The 18,381-nt window shown below is 43.0% G+C and overlaps 1 protein-coding gene across 10 annotated transcripts in view; it reads left to right on the top strand.

Annotated features, from left to right (window-relative positions):
• Positions 1–18,381, top strand: part of LOC139157884 (merlin-like) — a 78,653-nt gene that overhangs the window by 26,638 nt on the left and 33,634 nt on the right. For all 10 annotated transcript variants that reach the window (XM_070735118.1, XM_070735117.1, XM_070735119.1 and 7 more), the window contains 3 exons: positions 9,950–10,033; positions 14,893–14,961; positions 17,200–17,282. In XM_070735118.1, the coding sequence (XP_070591219.1) occupies positions 9,950–10,033; positions 14,893–14,961; positions 17,200–17,282 (236 nt within the window). The remainder of the gene's footprint in view (positions 1–9,949; positions 10,034–14,892; positions 14,962–17,199; positions 17,283–18,381) is intronic.

Genomic DNA, 18,381 nt, shown 5'->3' with positions numbered 1-18,381 from the left:
AGGCGTTTGTAAGACGAGGTATCACTGTATTTGTTATATTGGGAATGATTACATGTCCTGTTACACCAATGCAGAAATTGGAGGTTGACCCAAATGAAACAAACTCAGAATTCATGCAGAGGTTCTGTGGGAAGCCTTTTGTGTTAGAGGCTACCCTTTGGATACTTACTCTTATCTTATTTTATCTTATAAAGCAGTGCTTCCCAAACCTTGTCCTTCCTAATTCAAAAACCACTTGTCAGAAAGTCTTATCAAACTGCAAGGGCCAGTTATAAATCCCTTCGTTCAACATTGTAGTAACTTTGACAGAAATGATCTTTAAGTTATTTCAAAAATCACCATGCAGGTTTTTTTTAAATCAATTTTGTCTTAATGGGAATACTTTGGGAGATTTTCAAATGTATTTTTGTACATGTTTCAGTCAATTTAAATGTCTTTCTTTGTGGGTTTGTGTATCATTACCGAAAGACAAGCCACTTTTATCCAATTTTGGATAATTTACCTAGCTTTAGGAAGCACTGTTATAAAGTATATTTACTTTTAGTTTATGAAGTGTGGTGTTCTTTGATTTGTAGGAAATCAGAAAATTTATTTGTAAAGATAAAGATTTTACCTATAGTTATGTCCAATTCTAGGGGTGTATGTGTTCATTCCCATTTCTTAGCCAAGGGAGCCAGAATTGTCTGAAGAAAGACACTTCTGTGGTCATATGGCCAGCCTGACTATATGTCAAAGTGCACAGAACACTATTAACTTCCTACCAATGTGGTACCTATTTATCTACTTGCTATATTGGGAATTATTACGTGTCCTGTTACACCAGTGCAAAAATTGGAGGTTGACCCAAACTGCTGTAATTTCGAACAGTTGCTGAGGTTTGTAACAGGAGCATTTTCTACTGCCAAATAGGAATGAATATATATATACAGTGATACAGTGATCTCTCGATTAGCGCGGGGGTTACGTTCCAAGACCTCCCGCGCTAATCGATTTCCGCGTTATAGTGGTGCGGAAGTAAAAAACACCATCTACGCATGCGCGCCATTTTTTTCATGGCCGCACATGCGCAGATGGTGGAGTTTGCGTGTGGGCGGCGGGGAAGACCAAGGGAAGATTCCTTCAGCCGCCCAACAGCTGATCTGCTCCGCAGCGCGGAAGCAGCGAGGAGCCGAAGATGGGGTAAAGGCAAAGGGGAAACCCCATCTTCGGCTCCTCGCTGCTGCCGCGCTGCGGAGCGGATCAGGTGTTGGGCGGCTGAAGGAACCTTCCCTTGGTCTTCCCTCCGCCCAGGCAAAGGGGAAACCCCAAGATCGCTTGCCGCTTGCCGTATTGCAGCTTGGAGCCTTGCTTCGCCTCCTTCGCTGCAATACGGCAAGCGGCAAGCGATCTTGGGGTTTCCCCTTTGCCTGGGCGGCGCTGGGGCCATGCGGAGCCGCTCATCTAGGGGGGCGTGGACCGGCAAGGTGCCCTCCGCTCTCTCTCTTTCTCCCCGTTACCGGTGTGGTATAAGAGAGAGAAAGAAAGAGAAAGGAGGGCGACTTGCCAGTCCACGCCCCCCTGGATGAGCGGCCCCGCATGGCCCCAGCGCCAGACTCCGCCGTTGCCTCCGCCCTTGTTCGGCTCTGCAGCTGAGAGGCCACGTCCACCCCCTCCTCGGTGTCCCCGGCACCCAGCGTCCCCACGCCGCCTTCACCTCCCGGTAATGCACCCGACCTCTGCCTCTCTCTTTCTCTGCCTCTCTCTTGCTCTCTCATATACCACGCCGGCAACAGGGAGAGAAAGAGAGAGAGAACTTATTTTTTAATTAATATTTTTTGAAAAACCGCGTTGCAGCGTTTCGCGCTAATCGAGACCGTGCTAATCGAGGGATCACTGTACCTCGTTTTACGAACTTAATTGGTTCCAGGACAGGTTCGTAAGACGAAACGTTTGTAAGACGAAACAATGTTTCCCATAGGAAACAATGTAAAATGGATTAATGCATGCAAGGAAAAAAAAATGCAAAAACGGCGCTCTGCTGGCCGCCGCTGCTAAGCTGTCATCTTTTGAAACAGCCGGGCGCTTCTCGGCGTTCTCCCGAACGCTGAACCTGAAAAGTTCGGCAAAAGTTTGGGTTTGGGAGGCCGCTGAGAAGCGCCGCCGCCCGACTGTCACCTTTTGAAACAGCCGGGGGGCTTCTCGGTGTTCTCTCAAACGCCGAACCCGGAAGTTCGGGTTCGGCGTTCAGGTTCGGGAGTCTACCGAGAAGCGCCGCTGCCTGGCTGTTACCTTTGCAGAAGAGCTGTGGAGCTGTTGGCCGGTCGGGAGGCTCAAATGGATGTGGGGAATCCCAATAGGGAATTCCATGGGCGGAGCTTTGACGTCATGAAGACGTCCTTCCTGAAGTCCACGTTTCGGCTGGCCAGGAAGGACGTCTCCGTAATGTCAAAGCTCCGCCCATGGAATTCCCTATTGGGATTCCCCACCTCCGTTTGAGCCTCCCAACCAGCCGACAGCTCCGCGGCTCTTCTGCAAAGGTGACAGCCGGGCGGCAGCGCTTCTTGGCAGACTCCCGAACCCGAATGCCAAAACCGAACTTTTGCCGAAGGTCCAGGTTCGGCATTCACGGCGGGGGGTTCATAAGGCGAAAAAAGTTCGTAAGAAGAGGCACAAAAATCCAGAACCCCGGGTTCGTATCTCGAAAAGTTTGTAAGACGAGGGGTCCGTATCACGAGGTACTACTATATATATATTTACACACATACACAAACACACACACACACACACTGTATTTCTATTATGGTTCCTTTTAGCTCCAAGTAGCTTAATGTATGTTTTTTTCAGAAGTTCTGTCCTTTTGGAAAGGTCTCACAATTTATATACAGTGATCCCCCGTTTATTGCGTCCCCAACCATTGCGAACAGGGTACTTCGCTATTTTTCAACCCGGAAGTCAAAAATACCATCTACGCATGCGTGCCGGGCACGCATGCGTAGATGGCAGCGGCTTCCCTGGGTCTTCCCCCTCTTGCTGGCGTCAGCGAGGAGTTTCCCCACCGCCCACGCAAACTCCTCGCTGCCGCCCGCCCTTCGCCCGCCCACGCCGTTCATTCTCGCCGCTTTTGAGCTGAGTCCGGGAGCGAATTCGCTCCCGGACTCAGCTCAAAAGCGCCGATAGCAAGCGGCAAGGAACGGCTTGTCTCGGCGCTTTCGAGCTGTCAGCTCGAAAGCGCCGAGACAAGCCGTTCCTTGCCGCTTGGTATCGCCGGTTTTGAGCTGAGTCCGGAAGCGAATTCGCTTCCGGACTCAGCTCAAAACCGCCGATAGCAAGCGGCAAGGAACGGCTTGTCTCGGCGCTTTCGAGCTGAGTCCGGTCAGCTCGAAAGCGCCGAGACAAGCCGTTCCTTGCCGCTTGCTATCGGCGCTTTTGAGCTGAGTCCGGAAGCGAATTCGCTTCCGGACTCAGCTCAAAAGCGCCGAGAGCCAGCGCCCCCCGGACCCCCAACCCGGGTTTGGGGGGCTGCTAGGAAGCCCTCCATGCCGGCGGCAAACAGCCGCCCCGCCCCCAATCTTCGGCTCCTCGCTAGCGCTGTGGGAGTAAAAACACCGTCTGCACATGCGCAGACGGTGTTTTTACTTCCGCATCGCTACTTCGCGAAAACCCGCTCGTTGCGGGGGCTCCTGGAACGGAACCCTCGCAACGAGCGGGGGATCACTGTACTGGTAACTAAAAGAGGACTATAGCAAAAGGCCAAATGAAAGACAATAGACTATTTTAAATCACTAAAACATCCATACAACCAACACCAGCCCTGGCAGACAAGAAACATTAGTACTTTTTCACTTGTGTGAACAAAACTCATTTTCCACCATACCTTTTATGCTAGTCCTCCAAACAATTTTTGGGAAGTAGAGGGAGGTATCAAAAAAATATCCTACACTCCTAAGGGAATCAATATATGATGATTTATGATCAAGAAATGGACTGGGGGATGCTGGAAGTTGAAGTGCACACACTGTAAAGTTGCTAAAGTTGAGAAACCTATGTGCAATGAAGGCTTAAGCTTCCAATGGAAGAGATTCAACTCACACTCCAAACTTTAAATTGTTTTAACACCCCTCCCCTTTTAAGCAATCACCTGACTTGGCTGAAACTCATATGGAAAACTATAGATGACGATTGTGCTGTCAAAATCTATCAAAACTTTTAAGGGAAATCCTGTTACCAGTATATAGGTAATAACTCTTCTTAAACATAGAAACATAGAAGATTGACGGCAGAAAAAGACCACATGGTCCATCTAGTCTGCCCTTATACTGTTTCCTGTACAGGTAGTCCCCGGGTTACATTGTCCCCGACTTATGACATTTCGTCGTTATGATGACCCGGGAATAGCTTCGAAGCCACCGCTGCCGCTGCCTCCATTTGGACAAAGGGATCTCCGCGGTGGGCGGCGGCTTCAGAGACCCCGCGGAGACCCCCTCGCTCGAACGGAGGCGGCGACGGCTTCAAGGGACCAACAGCCGGTCCTTCTCAGTGCTGTATTGCTGAAGCCTCGGAGGCTGCCACCGATGCCTCCGTTTGGGTGAGGGGATCTCCGCAATGGGCGGCCTCGGAGCCACCACCGCCACCCACTGTGGAGATCCCCTCGCCCAAACGGAGGCGGCAATGCAGCGCCGAGAAGGACCAGCTGTTGGTCCCTTGAAGCTGCTGCCGCTGATGCCGCCTCCGTTTGGGCGAGGGGATCTCTGCGGTGAGCGGCCTCGGAGGCTGGCAGCTTCAAGGGACCAACAGCCGGTCCTTCTTGGCGCTGCATTGCCACCTCCGTTCGGGCGAGGGGATCTCTGCGGTGGGCGGCCTCGGAGGCTGCAGCAACACAGCCCCAAGAAGGACCAGCTGTTCGTCGCTTGAAGCCGCCGCCGCCGCCGCTTCCGTTCGTGGAAATCGGAATACAGTATTCTGACTTACACGGAAATTCGGCTTACAACGCCCCGTAGGAACGGATCGACATCGTAAGTCGGGGACTACCTGTATTTTATCTTAGGATGGATATATGTTTATCCCAGACATGTTTAAATTCAGTTACTGTGGATTTACCAACCACGTCTGCTGGAAGTTTGTTCCAAGCATCTACTACTCTCAGTAAAATAATATTTTCTCATGTTGCTTCTCATCTTTCCCCCAACTAACCTCAGACTGTGCCCCCTTGTTCTTGTGTTCACTTTCCTATTAGAAACACTTCCCTCCTGAACTTTATTTAACCCTTTAACATATTTAAATGTTTCGATCAAACAGCTCTGCATCCTTCCCCACATGTGTACTTTGATGTAATTGGGAGCTGCAAGGAAACTGTTTGCCAAAAGCTGGGCAGAGGGACTCCTTGCCCTTTGTAAAAGTTGCATCTCTTGCCTTTATTTGCCAGCCCAGGAAGTGTGAAAATGTCATGCAGGTGTAAGGAGAAGGCTGTGCGCAGTGTGGGTGGGCAAGATGACCGGGATGCTCCAAGATGTTGGCGAAGGGAGGGAGTGGCTCCAGGAAACATTTATTCATTGATTGAATATATATTGCTCAAAAAAATAAAGGAAACACTTAAACAAAACAATATAACTCCAGGTAAATCAAACTTCTGTGAAATCAAACTATCCACTTAGGAAGCAACACTGATTGACAATCAATTTCACCTGCTGTTGTGCACATTCAACCTTGTACAGAACAAAGTATTCAATGAGAATATTTCATTCATTCAGATCTAGGATGTGTTCTTTGAGTGTTCCTTTTACTTTTTTTGAGCAGTCTATTTATAGCGCACGTAAGGTTCTCAGGTAAAGCTATAATCCATAAAACAAGCGAAGTGAAATAAAAATGAGTGACACCTTGAACATTGAAAACAGAAATAACCACAGTGCACCCAATGAAAAGAAACAGATTTTTAAAGGGACAAAATTGGCATATTTAGTCTGTCCTTAGGTAAAAAAGCCAGGATTTCATCTGACATTGAAAAGCAAATATTTTTGTGTTTGTCCTGTTCTGCAGGAAAAGGATTTTTTTAAAGGTAGGGGTATTAAATTCGATTTCATTGAGGGTTGCATCAGGGTTGTGTTTGACCTCTGGGGGGAGTGGGCATGGCTAGGGGGCATAGCCAGCAAGACATCACTCATGTTGGTGGTGGCCAAAGTGCTCTGCCAGCGAAAATGGGCTCTTGGGCCTTCAACCTTCTACCAGCAAAAATGGAGCTTGGGGTGGGTGGGGCACAGCCAGTACAGTGATCCCTCGTTTTTCGCTGGTGATGCATTCCAAGACCACCCGTGAAAAACGAATATACGTGAAGTAGAGGAAAGATATGTTTTAATGTATTTAATGAGTATTTGGACTTTTAAAACCCACCTTTTGCATTAAACAGTCATTCTATAATGTTTCTCAGCTGGAACTACATGTGATATCCTACCAGTTTCTTTAATAGACTACAGTAGTACTGTAGAAGAATTTTATGAATTTTTAATGGATTTAAAATTTTTAATGGATTTAATGGATTTAAGCTCCCTTTTAAAACCCATGAAATAGCGAATCCGTGAAAGATGAACCGTGAAAATAGCGAGGGATTACTGTAATGGGCAGCCAAACTTTTTACTGCCGCACTGTGGTCATGTGAGTGGGTGGGAGTGGCTTGCCAGCCATGTGACTAGGTGGGAGTGGCTTGAACGATCATCATCGTGCAAGTGAACTGTTAAGTCCTCAACTTACAAGCTCACCAGTGTCGCTCTCTAAGGTGACAATTTCATTCGCATTTCCTGCACTCTCCTTCCTGGGTTGCCCCCTCGGGCTGGCTAGCTAGGCAAACGGGTGCCGATCAGCTGTTGAGAAAACAGGGTGGAGGAAATGGGCCCCCTGTAACTCCTGCCAGTGCTGGTCTCCCTGCCACTTTCCAAGGAGGAGGAGGAGGAGGATGGGATGGGGATGGGGGTGGTCAGCTGGAGCTGGGCACACAGCTTCATTTCTGCTGGTGGAACTCCATTCCACCCCGTCCTGCCGGCTGCCCACAGCCCTCATAAGCTCTCTTTTTGTTGGCAGAGGTACCACAGGCTGGGCATACATCAGCTCTAAGCCAGTGATTTTCAACCTTTTTTGAGCCGCGGCACATTTTTTACATTTACAAAACCCTGGGGCACATTGAGCGGGGAGAGGGTGGGGGCTAAAAAAAGTTTGGACAAAAAAATTCTCTCTCTCTCTCTTCCTCCCTTTCGCTCTATTTCTCTTTCCCTCCCTCTTTCTCTCCCTTCCTTCTTTCTCTCTCCATCCCTCTTTCTTTTTTCCCCTTCCTTCCTCTCTTTTTTGCTCTCTTTCTGTCTCCTTCCCTACCTCCCTCTATGTCTTTCTCTCTCTCTCCTTCCCTCTCTCTCTTTCTCTCTCTCTCTTGCTTTCTCTCTCTCTCGTTCTCTCTCTCTCTCTTGCTTTCTTTCTCTCTCTTGCTTTCTTTCTCTGTTGCTTTCTTTCTCTCTCTGAGCTTCGCGGCACACCTGACCATGTCTCAGGCACACTAGTGTGCCACGGCACACTGGTTGAAAAACACTGCTTTAAGCAACCTGTGGACCGGATGCAGCCCACGGGCCTTGAGTTTGACACCCTTGACTTAGGATGCCAAAAATAAGAGTCCTTCCCCTATTACTGCATTTGATCATTATCAATCGGAGTGGGGTGCTGGATTTCACAAACAGCTAAAACTCTGCCTGAACGCATGCTTCTGTTATTACCTTGGAAGTGACTTTTCTTTGGAAGAGTTGATCCACTAGATAGGATCAATTTCCTGGCGCGTTTCTGCTTTTCACCATTGCCTTGACATTTACGTGGGCTGAACTAGTTGGAAAGAAGGCTGTTTCTCCTTTCCCTTCCGTTCCGTTCCTTTTCTTTTCACCTCCCTGAAAGCTACACATTTTCTTGCAGTTCCTTCAAACCTGCCTTGGCTTGTTCCCCTTGGAGGAATGTAGTTTGGGGGAAATTTTTTCCCCAGTTCCAAAAGAAACATAAAAGAGAAGGCAAAGCAACACGTTTGCACTTGCTGGGCTTCCTAACGTTAAAATTTAGACTTGCAGTATAATTGGGGTAAGAGTGGGAGAATAACTTGTGCAAGAATTTGTACACTTAAGAAATTCAACATATTATAATGTATCGAACTATTTGCTTGATTTACTAAAAATGCAAAGTTATTATGTAGAAGGCAGGAGGAATGGGAAAGTCAGTGTTTAGTAGTAGAGATGATCTATTCCAGTAACTGTCACCCATATTTAAATGAATTTGATTTTTCGGTTGACTTCTTTAGGTTGGCCCCTTTTCAGACTTTATGAAGAGACATGAGCTTTAATTATTTTAACAACAACAACAACAGAGTTGGTAGGGACTTTGGTAGTCTTCTAGTCCAAGCTCCTGCTTAGGCAGGAAACCCTACACTACTAATTAATTGCTACTAATAATTATTATTTCTACACTGGGTTCTAAAAAGAAGCCAGAAAGGCTGCAAAGAAATAAGTAGGAAAAAATCCAAACAAAACCAACAATCTTTAAAACATTAAATTCAGAAATCTATACAGAGCTCATTTTAAAAAGCAAAAGAAAAGCAATGGGACACACAATCACAACTCAGTTTGATCCTGGCACAGTTATTCCATAAATGCCTGGGTGAACAGCTATTTGACTGCCTTCTAAAATAAAAAGACAGTTTAAAAATCAACTTATCTTTCTAGGCAGAGCTTCTGTAGTCTTCTGGTACTATAGCCTTCTATATTTGGCAGAAAACAAGGGCATTTTCTCCCATATGTTATATTAAACATCCCAACATATCAAAATGAACAAGGAACATCAGAGAAACAAATTCAAACTTTATTAAAGAGATAGGAGTCAGAAAAGGGAGATAAGCTAGGGCGAGGGAATACATTAAACAGAATTGGGAACTCTAGCTAATCTGATCCTGTTATCTGATTACAGTTCCCATAGGACAGTAATACTGAAGGGGCACAATTTCTACAAGCTTGAAATAAAATTGTCAGTGGCTTCCCCCCCCCCCCTTTCCATTTTGCTTCTGGATTTTCTTAGTATCTGGCTGAACGCTAACAAAATAGAAGAGTGGACTAAATAATCTCTTATTCATCTGATCTTCCAAATGGAAATTAGATAGAGTTTAGAATGTAATAACAGTGGTACCTCTACCTAAGAACCCCTCTACTTAAGATAAGAAGGATAAGAACCGGGTGTTCAAGATTTTTTTGCCTCTTCTTAAGAACCATTTTCTACTTAAGAATCTGAGCCCAGAAAAATTTCCCAGGAAATTTGAGAGCGGCACAAAGGCCCGGCCAGTTTTCTGCCATTCCCCCTTTAATCCCGGCCATCTCGGGCTTTTCTGGGCTGACAGAGGAGCCTTTCGGTGGCGCTTAAGGAGGCTTTGGCAGCCCAGAGTGAATGGAGGGAGGCGCGTGCTCCTCCTCGCTGCCTCAGAGTCCCTCTTTTTCTTTTTTAAGCCTTAAAGTTTTGGATTTTTTTGATTCCCCTCCCCTTACCTTCTTCCTTTCGCAGGGACTGTCCTCCTTCCTCCTCCTCCTCCTCCCACCCAAATTCTGAGCTTTTATTTCTTTCCTAACGGGTTTGCACGCATTATTTGCTGTTACATTGATTCCTATGGGGAAAATTGCTTCTACTTACAAACTTTTCTACTTAAAAACCTGGTGACAGAATGAATTAGGTTCGTAAGTAGAGGTACCACTGTATTATGCAGCCTGCTTTAAAAGCATATGTAACGACTTTGAATATTCTTGGTATTTTTCTGCATGTCTCTACAGCGGCCAACATTTTTTTCCCCCCACTCAAAAACTCAGCTAACAGTTACATTTCAGGTGCCAAAACAAAGTCTGGGTGTCTATTATTTTGTTTTCAAGCTTTGGCTGGGTCTTAGATTTTTCTTCTTTTTTTCCACCTTGTGTCTTAGGTTAAGAAACAAATATTGGACGAGGAAATCTACTGTTCTCCCGAGGCTACAATTTTATTGGCGTCTTATGCAGTTCAAGCCAAGGTGAGATTTTATAATTGTTAGTTTGTCGCCTTTTATAACACGGCAGAGTGTTAATTAGCACAGAAAAGGATCTGGTGAAGCTTAGCTGGAAATAGGAAGCGGTATATTTTTCACTTCATCTGTCTCCATCTTGGGGTGTTTTGCAGATTTATTTAATGAGGACACCTTGTTTAGATTTCGTGGGAGGTCAGTGGATTAAAATGCAGAGAGGAGATTGAAATATCTTCAATTTAAACAAAAAACTACTGTGGAACAAAATGCAATTTAGACTGCAGAGGGCATTCAGAACCCGCTCGGCGCCAGGAAGCGGGAAGAAAATTGGCAGGGGTGGGTGACTGCGCGTGGTCCCCAGAGCTGGAGAAGCCGGGTGGGGCTCAGAGCCCACAAGGGTTTCTCCATGCCCGACATCTTGGGAGGGGCAAATCAGCTGTCTGGCAGGGAGAAACGGCGTCCTGCTGCGGGCGTTTGAAAACCCTGTGCCACGATTGGGTTTTGGGTGCACCACCAGGCAAGTGCGCACCTTAGAGGGAACAGTGATTCTGAGTACAACTAGTTTTAAACTGATGACTGGTTGCTTAGTAAAGTTATGCCGGAGCTAGCAAACAATGGGCTTGCTTAACGACTCTGGCTTTCATTTTACAATTACAGCCTTCATTTTATCGGTATAATTTTTTTTATTTTCTTCAGCATAAAATTAAAAAATACAGTGTTCCCTCGAGTTTTGCAGGGGATGCGTTCCGAGACCACCCGCGAAAGTCGAATTTCTGTGAAGTAGAGATGCGGAAGTAAATACACTATTTTTGGCTATGAACAGTATCACAAGCCTTCCCTTAACACTTTAAACCCCTAAACTGCAATTTCTCATTCCCTTAGCAACCATTTAGATTATTACTCACCATGTTTATTTATTAAAGTTTATTAAAAAAATATTTATTAAAGGTGGACGAAAGTTTGGCGATGACGTATGACGTCATCGGGCGGGAAAAACCGTGGTATAGGGAAAAAAACAGCGAAGTATTTTTAATTAATATTTTTGAAAAACCGTGGTATAGACGTTTCGCGAAGTTCGAACCCGCGAAAATCGAGGGAGCACTGTATATAGTTATAAACAACAACAATGTTTAAAATCAATCATATATAACCTTTTCTTATTATTCACTCAATAGAGGTTCTTATCTCTCCTCATCTAAAATTTTTTATTAATTTTATACAACATTGTCAATTCTTAAAAATCTAAATAAAAATTCTTCCTCTCCATCTTACTATAAAAAGTTACATTACATCAATAATAAAATCTCTTTTATCTAAATTTTAATATTGTATCATATAGCTAATAAAAATTCTACATAAAAATTCTATATCTTTAATAAAAGAAACTATTCATAATATACCACCTACCGTATTTCACAAAATAACTATATGTTTAAAGTCTAAACAACAAGTAAATTTTGTGTTATATCATTGTGTAGTACCACCACCATTTCTCATCTTTGCCATTTGGCTCCCCAAATTTAAATCAAATTTTCATGTTTCAATTTTTCCCTAAATTAACCAATTACTAATACAGTGTTCCCTCAATTTTCGCGGGTTCGAACTTCGCAAATAGTCTATACCACGGTTTTTCAAAAACTATTAATTAAAAAATACTTCGTGGTTTTTTTTCTATACCTCGGTTTTTCCCCACCCGATGATGTCATACGTCATCGGCAAACTAATAATTTTTGCAAATAAATAACAAAAAAATAATTATTGTTAATAAATAATTATGTTTATAAATATCAGGACTACTAAGTGTCTTATTCAATGGTAAGTACCAGTAATAATGGTGAGTAAATGGTTGTTAAGGGAATGGGAAATGGTAATTTAGGGGTGTTAAGGGAAGGCTTGTGATACTGTTCATAACCAAAAATGGTGTATTTACTTCCGCATCTCTACTTCGTGGAAATTTGACTTTCGCGAGCGGTCTCGGAACGCATCCCCTGCGAAAATCGAGGGAGCACTGTACATACATATATCTTAATTTTCTATCCAATTGTAAAACTTCCCCCAAATTTTATAATAATTTGAGTCTTGTTTATCTTTAAGTTTCAAAGTCAATCACCAACTGTGGCTTTCATTTTAGATTTAGATTAGATTTATTGGATTTATATGCCGCCCCTCTCCGCAAACTCAACCACAGCATTCATTTTATGACCACAGCATAAAATGTTGTAAAATTGAACCAGTCATGTGGATGACCCACTATACAACTATCATGACTTATAATCTATGGCACGGTCGTTAAGTTAGAGTCTACTTGTAAAGTAATACTTTTTCTTCTCCGCTCTTCTTTTTTATTAATTAAAAATAATTCTGCGGCATGCATTTGAGGAGTTCCTACATAAAGTCTTGTGGGAAGCTCCCCCTTCTAGAAGGATGAAATGTTTTGAGAAATATACTGCTCAAAAAAAAAAAAAAAAAAGGGAACACTTAAACAACACAATATAACTCCAAGTAAATCAAACTTCTGTGAAATCAAACTGTCCACTTAGGAAGCAGCACTGATTGGCAATCAATTTCACACGTTGTCAACACATTCAACTTTGTACAGAATAAAGTATTCAATGAGAATGTTTCGTTCATTCAGATCTAGGATGTGTTCTTTGAGAGTTCCCTTTATTTTTTTGAGCAGTGTATAAAAAAGGCAGGATATTATATTTCCCTAAAGGAGAAATGGAGAAACATGCTCTTAAAGACAGAAAGCAGACTCAGTCTTACTTAATAGCCCCCAAGCAGATAGTTTGTGCCCATTAAGAAAGATTGAGCCAACCTATTCAGAAACAAAAGACATTCACCTCCAGGGATGGGAATTCCCTTCCACCCATATTCTAAGAACAGGACATGACCATTTAGCATTTACCCACTACCTTTTAGCAGAAGACACACAGCTGACTACATTGCATAATTTCCTAAGGGCATTTCAGAAGTTGCACAACCCCACACCTCCCAAAACAACATTTCACAACCTGTATAAAATCCTGGCTGTCATCTAGTTATTTCTTTGTTCAGCTGACCCAGAACTGCTGTTGGTTCTGTTCATCATTAAACTTTCTTTCCAATCAGCCTCCATTTTATTTTACAGTGGTACCTCTACTTAAGAACTTAATTTGTTCCGTGACCAGGTTCTTAAGCAGAAAAGTTTGTAAGTAGAAGCAATTTTTCCCATAGGAATCAATGTAAAAGCAAATAACGCATGCAAACCCATTAGGAAAGAAATAAAAGCTCAGAATTTGGGTGGAAGGAGGAGGAAGAAGAGGAGGAGGACAGTCGCTTTCTTTTCTCTGGGTGCTGGCAGAGGTTTATTCCCTCTCCAAGCGCCCAGAGAAAGGAAAATGCTTTGTTTGCTCTGGACTCCCAAAGCCTCCTTAAGCGCCACCAAAAGGCTCCTCTGGTAGCCCAGAAAAGCCCGAGATGGATGGGATTAAAGGGGGAATGGCAGAAAACTGGCTGGGCCTTCGTGCCACTCTCAAATTTCCTGAGAACTTTTTTCCAGGCTCGGGTTCTTAAGTAGAAAATGGTTCTTAAGAAGAGGCAAAAAAATCTTGAACACCCGGTTCTTATCTAGAAAAGTTCTTAAGTAGAGGCGTTCTTAAGTAGAGGTACCACTGTATTCCCAGCTTGGACTTGAACTGGATGGATTTTCCTTCTAGTGGTCTCTACCTAACCTTTCATCTTCCCTGAATTTTAACTTCAGAAAGTTAAACAGGGTGGGTAAATAGATAAATAGATAAAATAAATAGAATTCTTTATTGGCCAAGTGTGATTGGACACACAAAGAATTTGTCTTTGGTGCATATGCTCTCAGTATACATAAAAGAAAATATTCATTTGTCAAGAATCATGAGGTACAACACTTAATGATTGTCATAGGGCTTTACTGTATTGGTAGAATTGACGACAAAACCGAAAGGGGATCTATATAGAGTTATGGCACTGGATTCTTCTTGAGCTGTAAACTAGTGTATGTTTGATACTAACTGGTTAAATTTCAAGCATGTTTTGTCAGTCCTAAAGGACAGGAAGGTAAAATTCTCAGGAAAAGTATTTCAGATGGGTTTTTTTTGGCTCCTGTGGAATTACACTGTGTATATCATCCTTCAGATTTCACTTGTAAAAATCTTTTAGAGCTTTAGCCATTTTTAAGTTGTTATCTTTAAAAAAAAATTTTTTTTTATATTAAATTGTTTTAAAAAGTATAATCAAAAAAGTATATACATTGGTATATTTGCAATATTTGCAATACACAAAGAAAAAAAACATACACACCAAAACAAACAAAAAACACCATGGATAATTACAAAATTACAAATAACATTAAAAATAAACATTGGTTGTCAATGTCTTCTCTATTGTTATTGTTTTTTAACCGCCATCTGTACACTCTTTGTTAATTAATTTAGTTACATAAAAATTTTGTTTTCACAAAAACAGTTGTATTTGCATCATATCTCATCTTTCTATCAATAAATACATGTCTTAACGCATTGTTATTATCGTAATTCAATTTAAATATCTAGTTCTCCTCTTAAACCAATCATAAAATGTGTTCCATGTTTTATAATAATCAGAGTCTTCTTTGTTTTTTAATTTTAAAGTTAAAGCATCAAGTTCTGCACAATCCAATTTTTAAAAAAGTATTAACGAATCTTCCGGATCGTTTTTCGTAATTCGTTGTTATCTTATGATCAAATGATTTCAGTGTACTCTCTCTCTCTCTCTTTTTTTTTTTAAAAGTGTTAATTTAGATCTTATACTATGCTGTCAATTCTTTGTATACAATCTCTTCCCGTTGACTCGTCTGATACTTCTTTCCCTCACAGTACGGTGACTATGACCCAAATCTGCACAAACCAGGTTTCTTAGCTCCTGAAGAGCTTTTGCCAAAAAGAGTAAGTGTTTTCACACTTTCCTATCCTCCTGGTCATGAAGAGGAATCATCAGATACCCAAAATAGCAGAGTTAGCCAGATAGGAAGCAACAGATTTGCATGATTCATAAAACAACTTCCTGTTTTAGGCCAGTGATTCCTACTCATCCTTTTAGGACAGATGATTCCTCTCTTTATTTTCTGGAGAGTGGGAAATTTTAAAATTCTGGTGTTCCTCAGTTCTCAAGCAATTATTGGATAATGTGAACTGTTAGCTAAAAAGGGAGGTTTCTCCTTCAAGGTATCTTTCTTTCTTACTTACTTACTTACTTACTTACTTACTTACTTACTTACTTACTTACTTACTTATTAGATTTGTATGCCACCCCTCTCCGTAGACTCGGGGCGGCTAACAACAATAATAAAAACAGCATATAACAAATCTAATATTTAAAATAACTAAAAAAAACCCTTATTAAAAACCAAACAAGAACACACACAAACATACCGTGTATAAATTGTATAGGCCTAAGGGGAAAGAATATCTCAGTTTCCCCATGCCTGACGACAGAGGTGGGTTTTAAGGAGCTTACGAAAGGCGAGGAGGGTGGGGGCAATTCTGATCTCCGGGGGGAGCTGGTTCCAGAGGGCTGGGGCCACCACAGAGAAGGCTTTTCCCCTGGGTCCCGCCAATCGACATTGTTTTGTCGACGGGACCCGGAGAAGGCCAACTCTGTGGGACCTAACTGGTCGCTGGGATTCGTGCGGCAGAAGGCGGTCCCAGAGATATTCTGGTCCGGTGCCATGAAAGGCTTTATAGGTGATGACCAACACTTTGAATTGTGACTGGAAACTGATCGGCAACCAATGCAGACTGCGGAGTGTTGGTGTAACATGGGCATACCTGGGGAAGCCCATGATTGCTTTTGCAGCTGCATTCTGCACGATCTGAAGTTTCCGAACACTTTTCAAAGGTAGCCCCATGTAGAGAGCATTACAGTAGTCGAACCTCGAGGTGATGAGGGCATGAGTGACTGTGAGCAGTGAGTCCCGGTCCAGATAGGTGCACCAGGCGAACCTGGGCAAACGCCCTCCTCGCCACAGCTGAAAGGTGTTTCTCTAATGTGAGCTCTGGATCGAGGAGGACGCCCAAGTTGCGGACCCTCTCTGAGGGGGTCAATGATTTCCCCTCCAGGGTGACTTCTCCAGGGAACTCCTGGATCATGAACTCAGAACTGACTTTGGCGTTTTTATTCTGGATTAGCCTGCTTCTAGATAGAATCCAGACTTCTCTTCACGAAAGGGGAATTTATGACAAAATCAAACCAAACTTAGCAGTACTGTGTTAAGTTGTCAACAAGCTGAAAGGCTTCCGGAAATGGGAGTCAGTTTGCTTCTAATCCTGTAGCATTTTAAGCTATATGTAATTCTGCAGGTCCTTCCAAAGCAGAACAGTTTTGCCACATCTGCATGGACAACCTTCTTGAGGTTTGAAAAATGCAGTGGTACCTCTACTTATGAACTTAATTCGTTCCCTGACCAGGTTCTTAAGTTTGTAAGAAGAAGCATAGGCATCAATGTAAAAGCAAATAATGCATGCAATTGTGGAAACCACAGGGGGGGGTGGAGGCCCCGTTTCCTCCTAGGAGATTCCTAAAGAGGCCCCATGGAGGCTTCTCCCTGCCTTTCCAGCCCCATTTCCTCCTAGGAGATTCCTAGAGAGGCCCCACGAAGGCTTCACCCTGCCTTTTCCAGTTACAGTTTCGAAGGCTCGGGTTCTTAAGTGGAAAATGCAGTGGTACCTCTACTTATAGAAACATAGAAGACTGACGGCAGAAAAAGACCTCATGGTCCATCTAGTCTGCCCTTATACTATTTCCTGTATTTTATCTTAGGATGGGTAAACGTTTATCCCAGACATGTTTAAATTCAGTTACTGTGGATTTACCAACCACGTCTGCTGGAAGTTTGTTCCAAGGATCTACTACTCTTTCAGTAAAATAATATTTTCTCATGTTGCCTTTGATCTTTCCCCCAACTAACTTCAGATTGTGTCCCCTTGTTCTTGTGTTCACTTTCCTATCAAAAACACTTCCCCCCTGGACCTTATTTAACCCTTTAACATATTTAAATGTTTCGATCATGTTCTTATCTAGAAAAGCTCATAAATAGAGGCGTTTGTAGGTAGCAGTACCACTGTAACTATTTTTGACACTGTTTTCTTTTTGGTTCTTTGGTTCTTTGTTTTTCTTTTATCTAGGTTCTCCGTCAATATCAGATGACACCTGACATGTGGGAAGAAAGGATTACTGCCTGTTATGCTGGACACCAGGGAATGGCCAGGTACTGCAGCACCCTTTGCTTGCGACTGTACTTTGGAAAAAAGGACTCACATCCATTAAGACCTGATATGGAAGGGCAGTGACACACTTTCTGCCCCTTCCAAATTTGTGTGTGTGACACTCAGGCAAGTTACACTCCTTCCATATTTTGTGCAACATCGGGACAGAAAGACTGAGGGCAGGGTTTCATAGAAACATAAAAGTCTGACGGCAGAAAAAGACCTCATGGTCCATCTAGTCTGCCCTTATACTATTTCCTGTATTTTATCTTAGGATGGATATATGTTTATCCCAGGCATGTTTAAATTCAGTTACTGTGGATTTATCAACCACGTCTGCTGGAAGTTTGTTCCAAGCATCTACTACTCTTTCAGTAAAATATTTTCTCATGTTGCTTTTGATCTTTCCCCCAACTAACTTCCCTTGTTCTTGTGTTCACTTTCCTATTAAAAACACTTCCCTCCTGAACCTTATTTAACCCTTTAACATATTTAAATGTTTCGATTATGTCCCCCCTTTTCCTTTTGTCCTCCAGACTATACAGATTGAGTTCATTAAGTCTTTCCTGATACGTTTTATGCTTAAGACCTTCCACCATTCTTGTAGCCCATCTTTGGACCCGTTCAATTTTGTCAATATCTTTTCGTAGGTGAGGTCTCCAGAACTGAACACAGTATTCCAAATGTGGTCTTACCAGCGCTCTATACAGCGGGATCACAATCTCCCTCTTCCTGCTTGTTATACCTCTAGCTATGCAACCAAGCATCCTACTTGCTTTCCCTACCGCCTTACTGCACTGTTCACCCATTTTGAGACTGTCAGAAATCACTACCCCTAAATCCTTCTCTTCTGAAGTTTTTGCTAACACAGAACTGCCAATACAATACTCAGATTGAGGATTTCTTTTCACCAAGTGCATTATTTTACATTTGGAAACATTAAACTGCAGTTTCCATTACTTTGACCATTTACCTAGTAAAGCTAAATCATTTACCATATTACAGACGCCTCCAGGAATATCAACCCTATTGCACACTTTAGAGTAATCGGCAAATAAGCAAACCTTCCCTACCAAACCTTCCCTTATGTCACTCACAAAC

This window comes from Erythrolamprus reginae, chromosome 1 (genome assembly GCF_031021105.1).
Source record: "Erythrolamprus reginae isolate rEryReg1 chromosome 1, rEryReg1.hap1, whole genome shotgun sequence".
NCBI lineage: Eukaryota > Metazoa > Chordata > Lepidosauria > Squamata > Dipsadidae > Erythrolamprus > Erythrolamprus reginae.
This window is presented reverse-complemented; position numbering and strand designations above follow the sequence as displayed.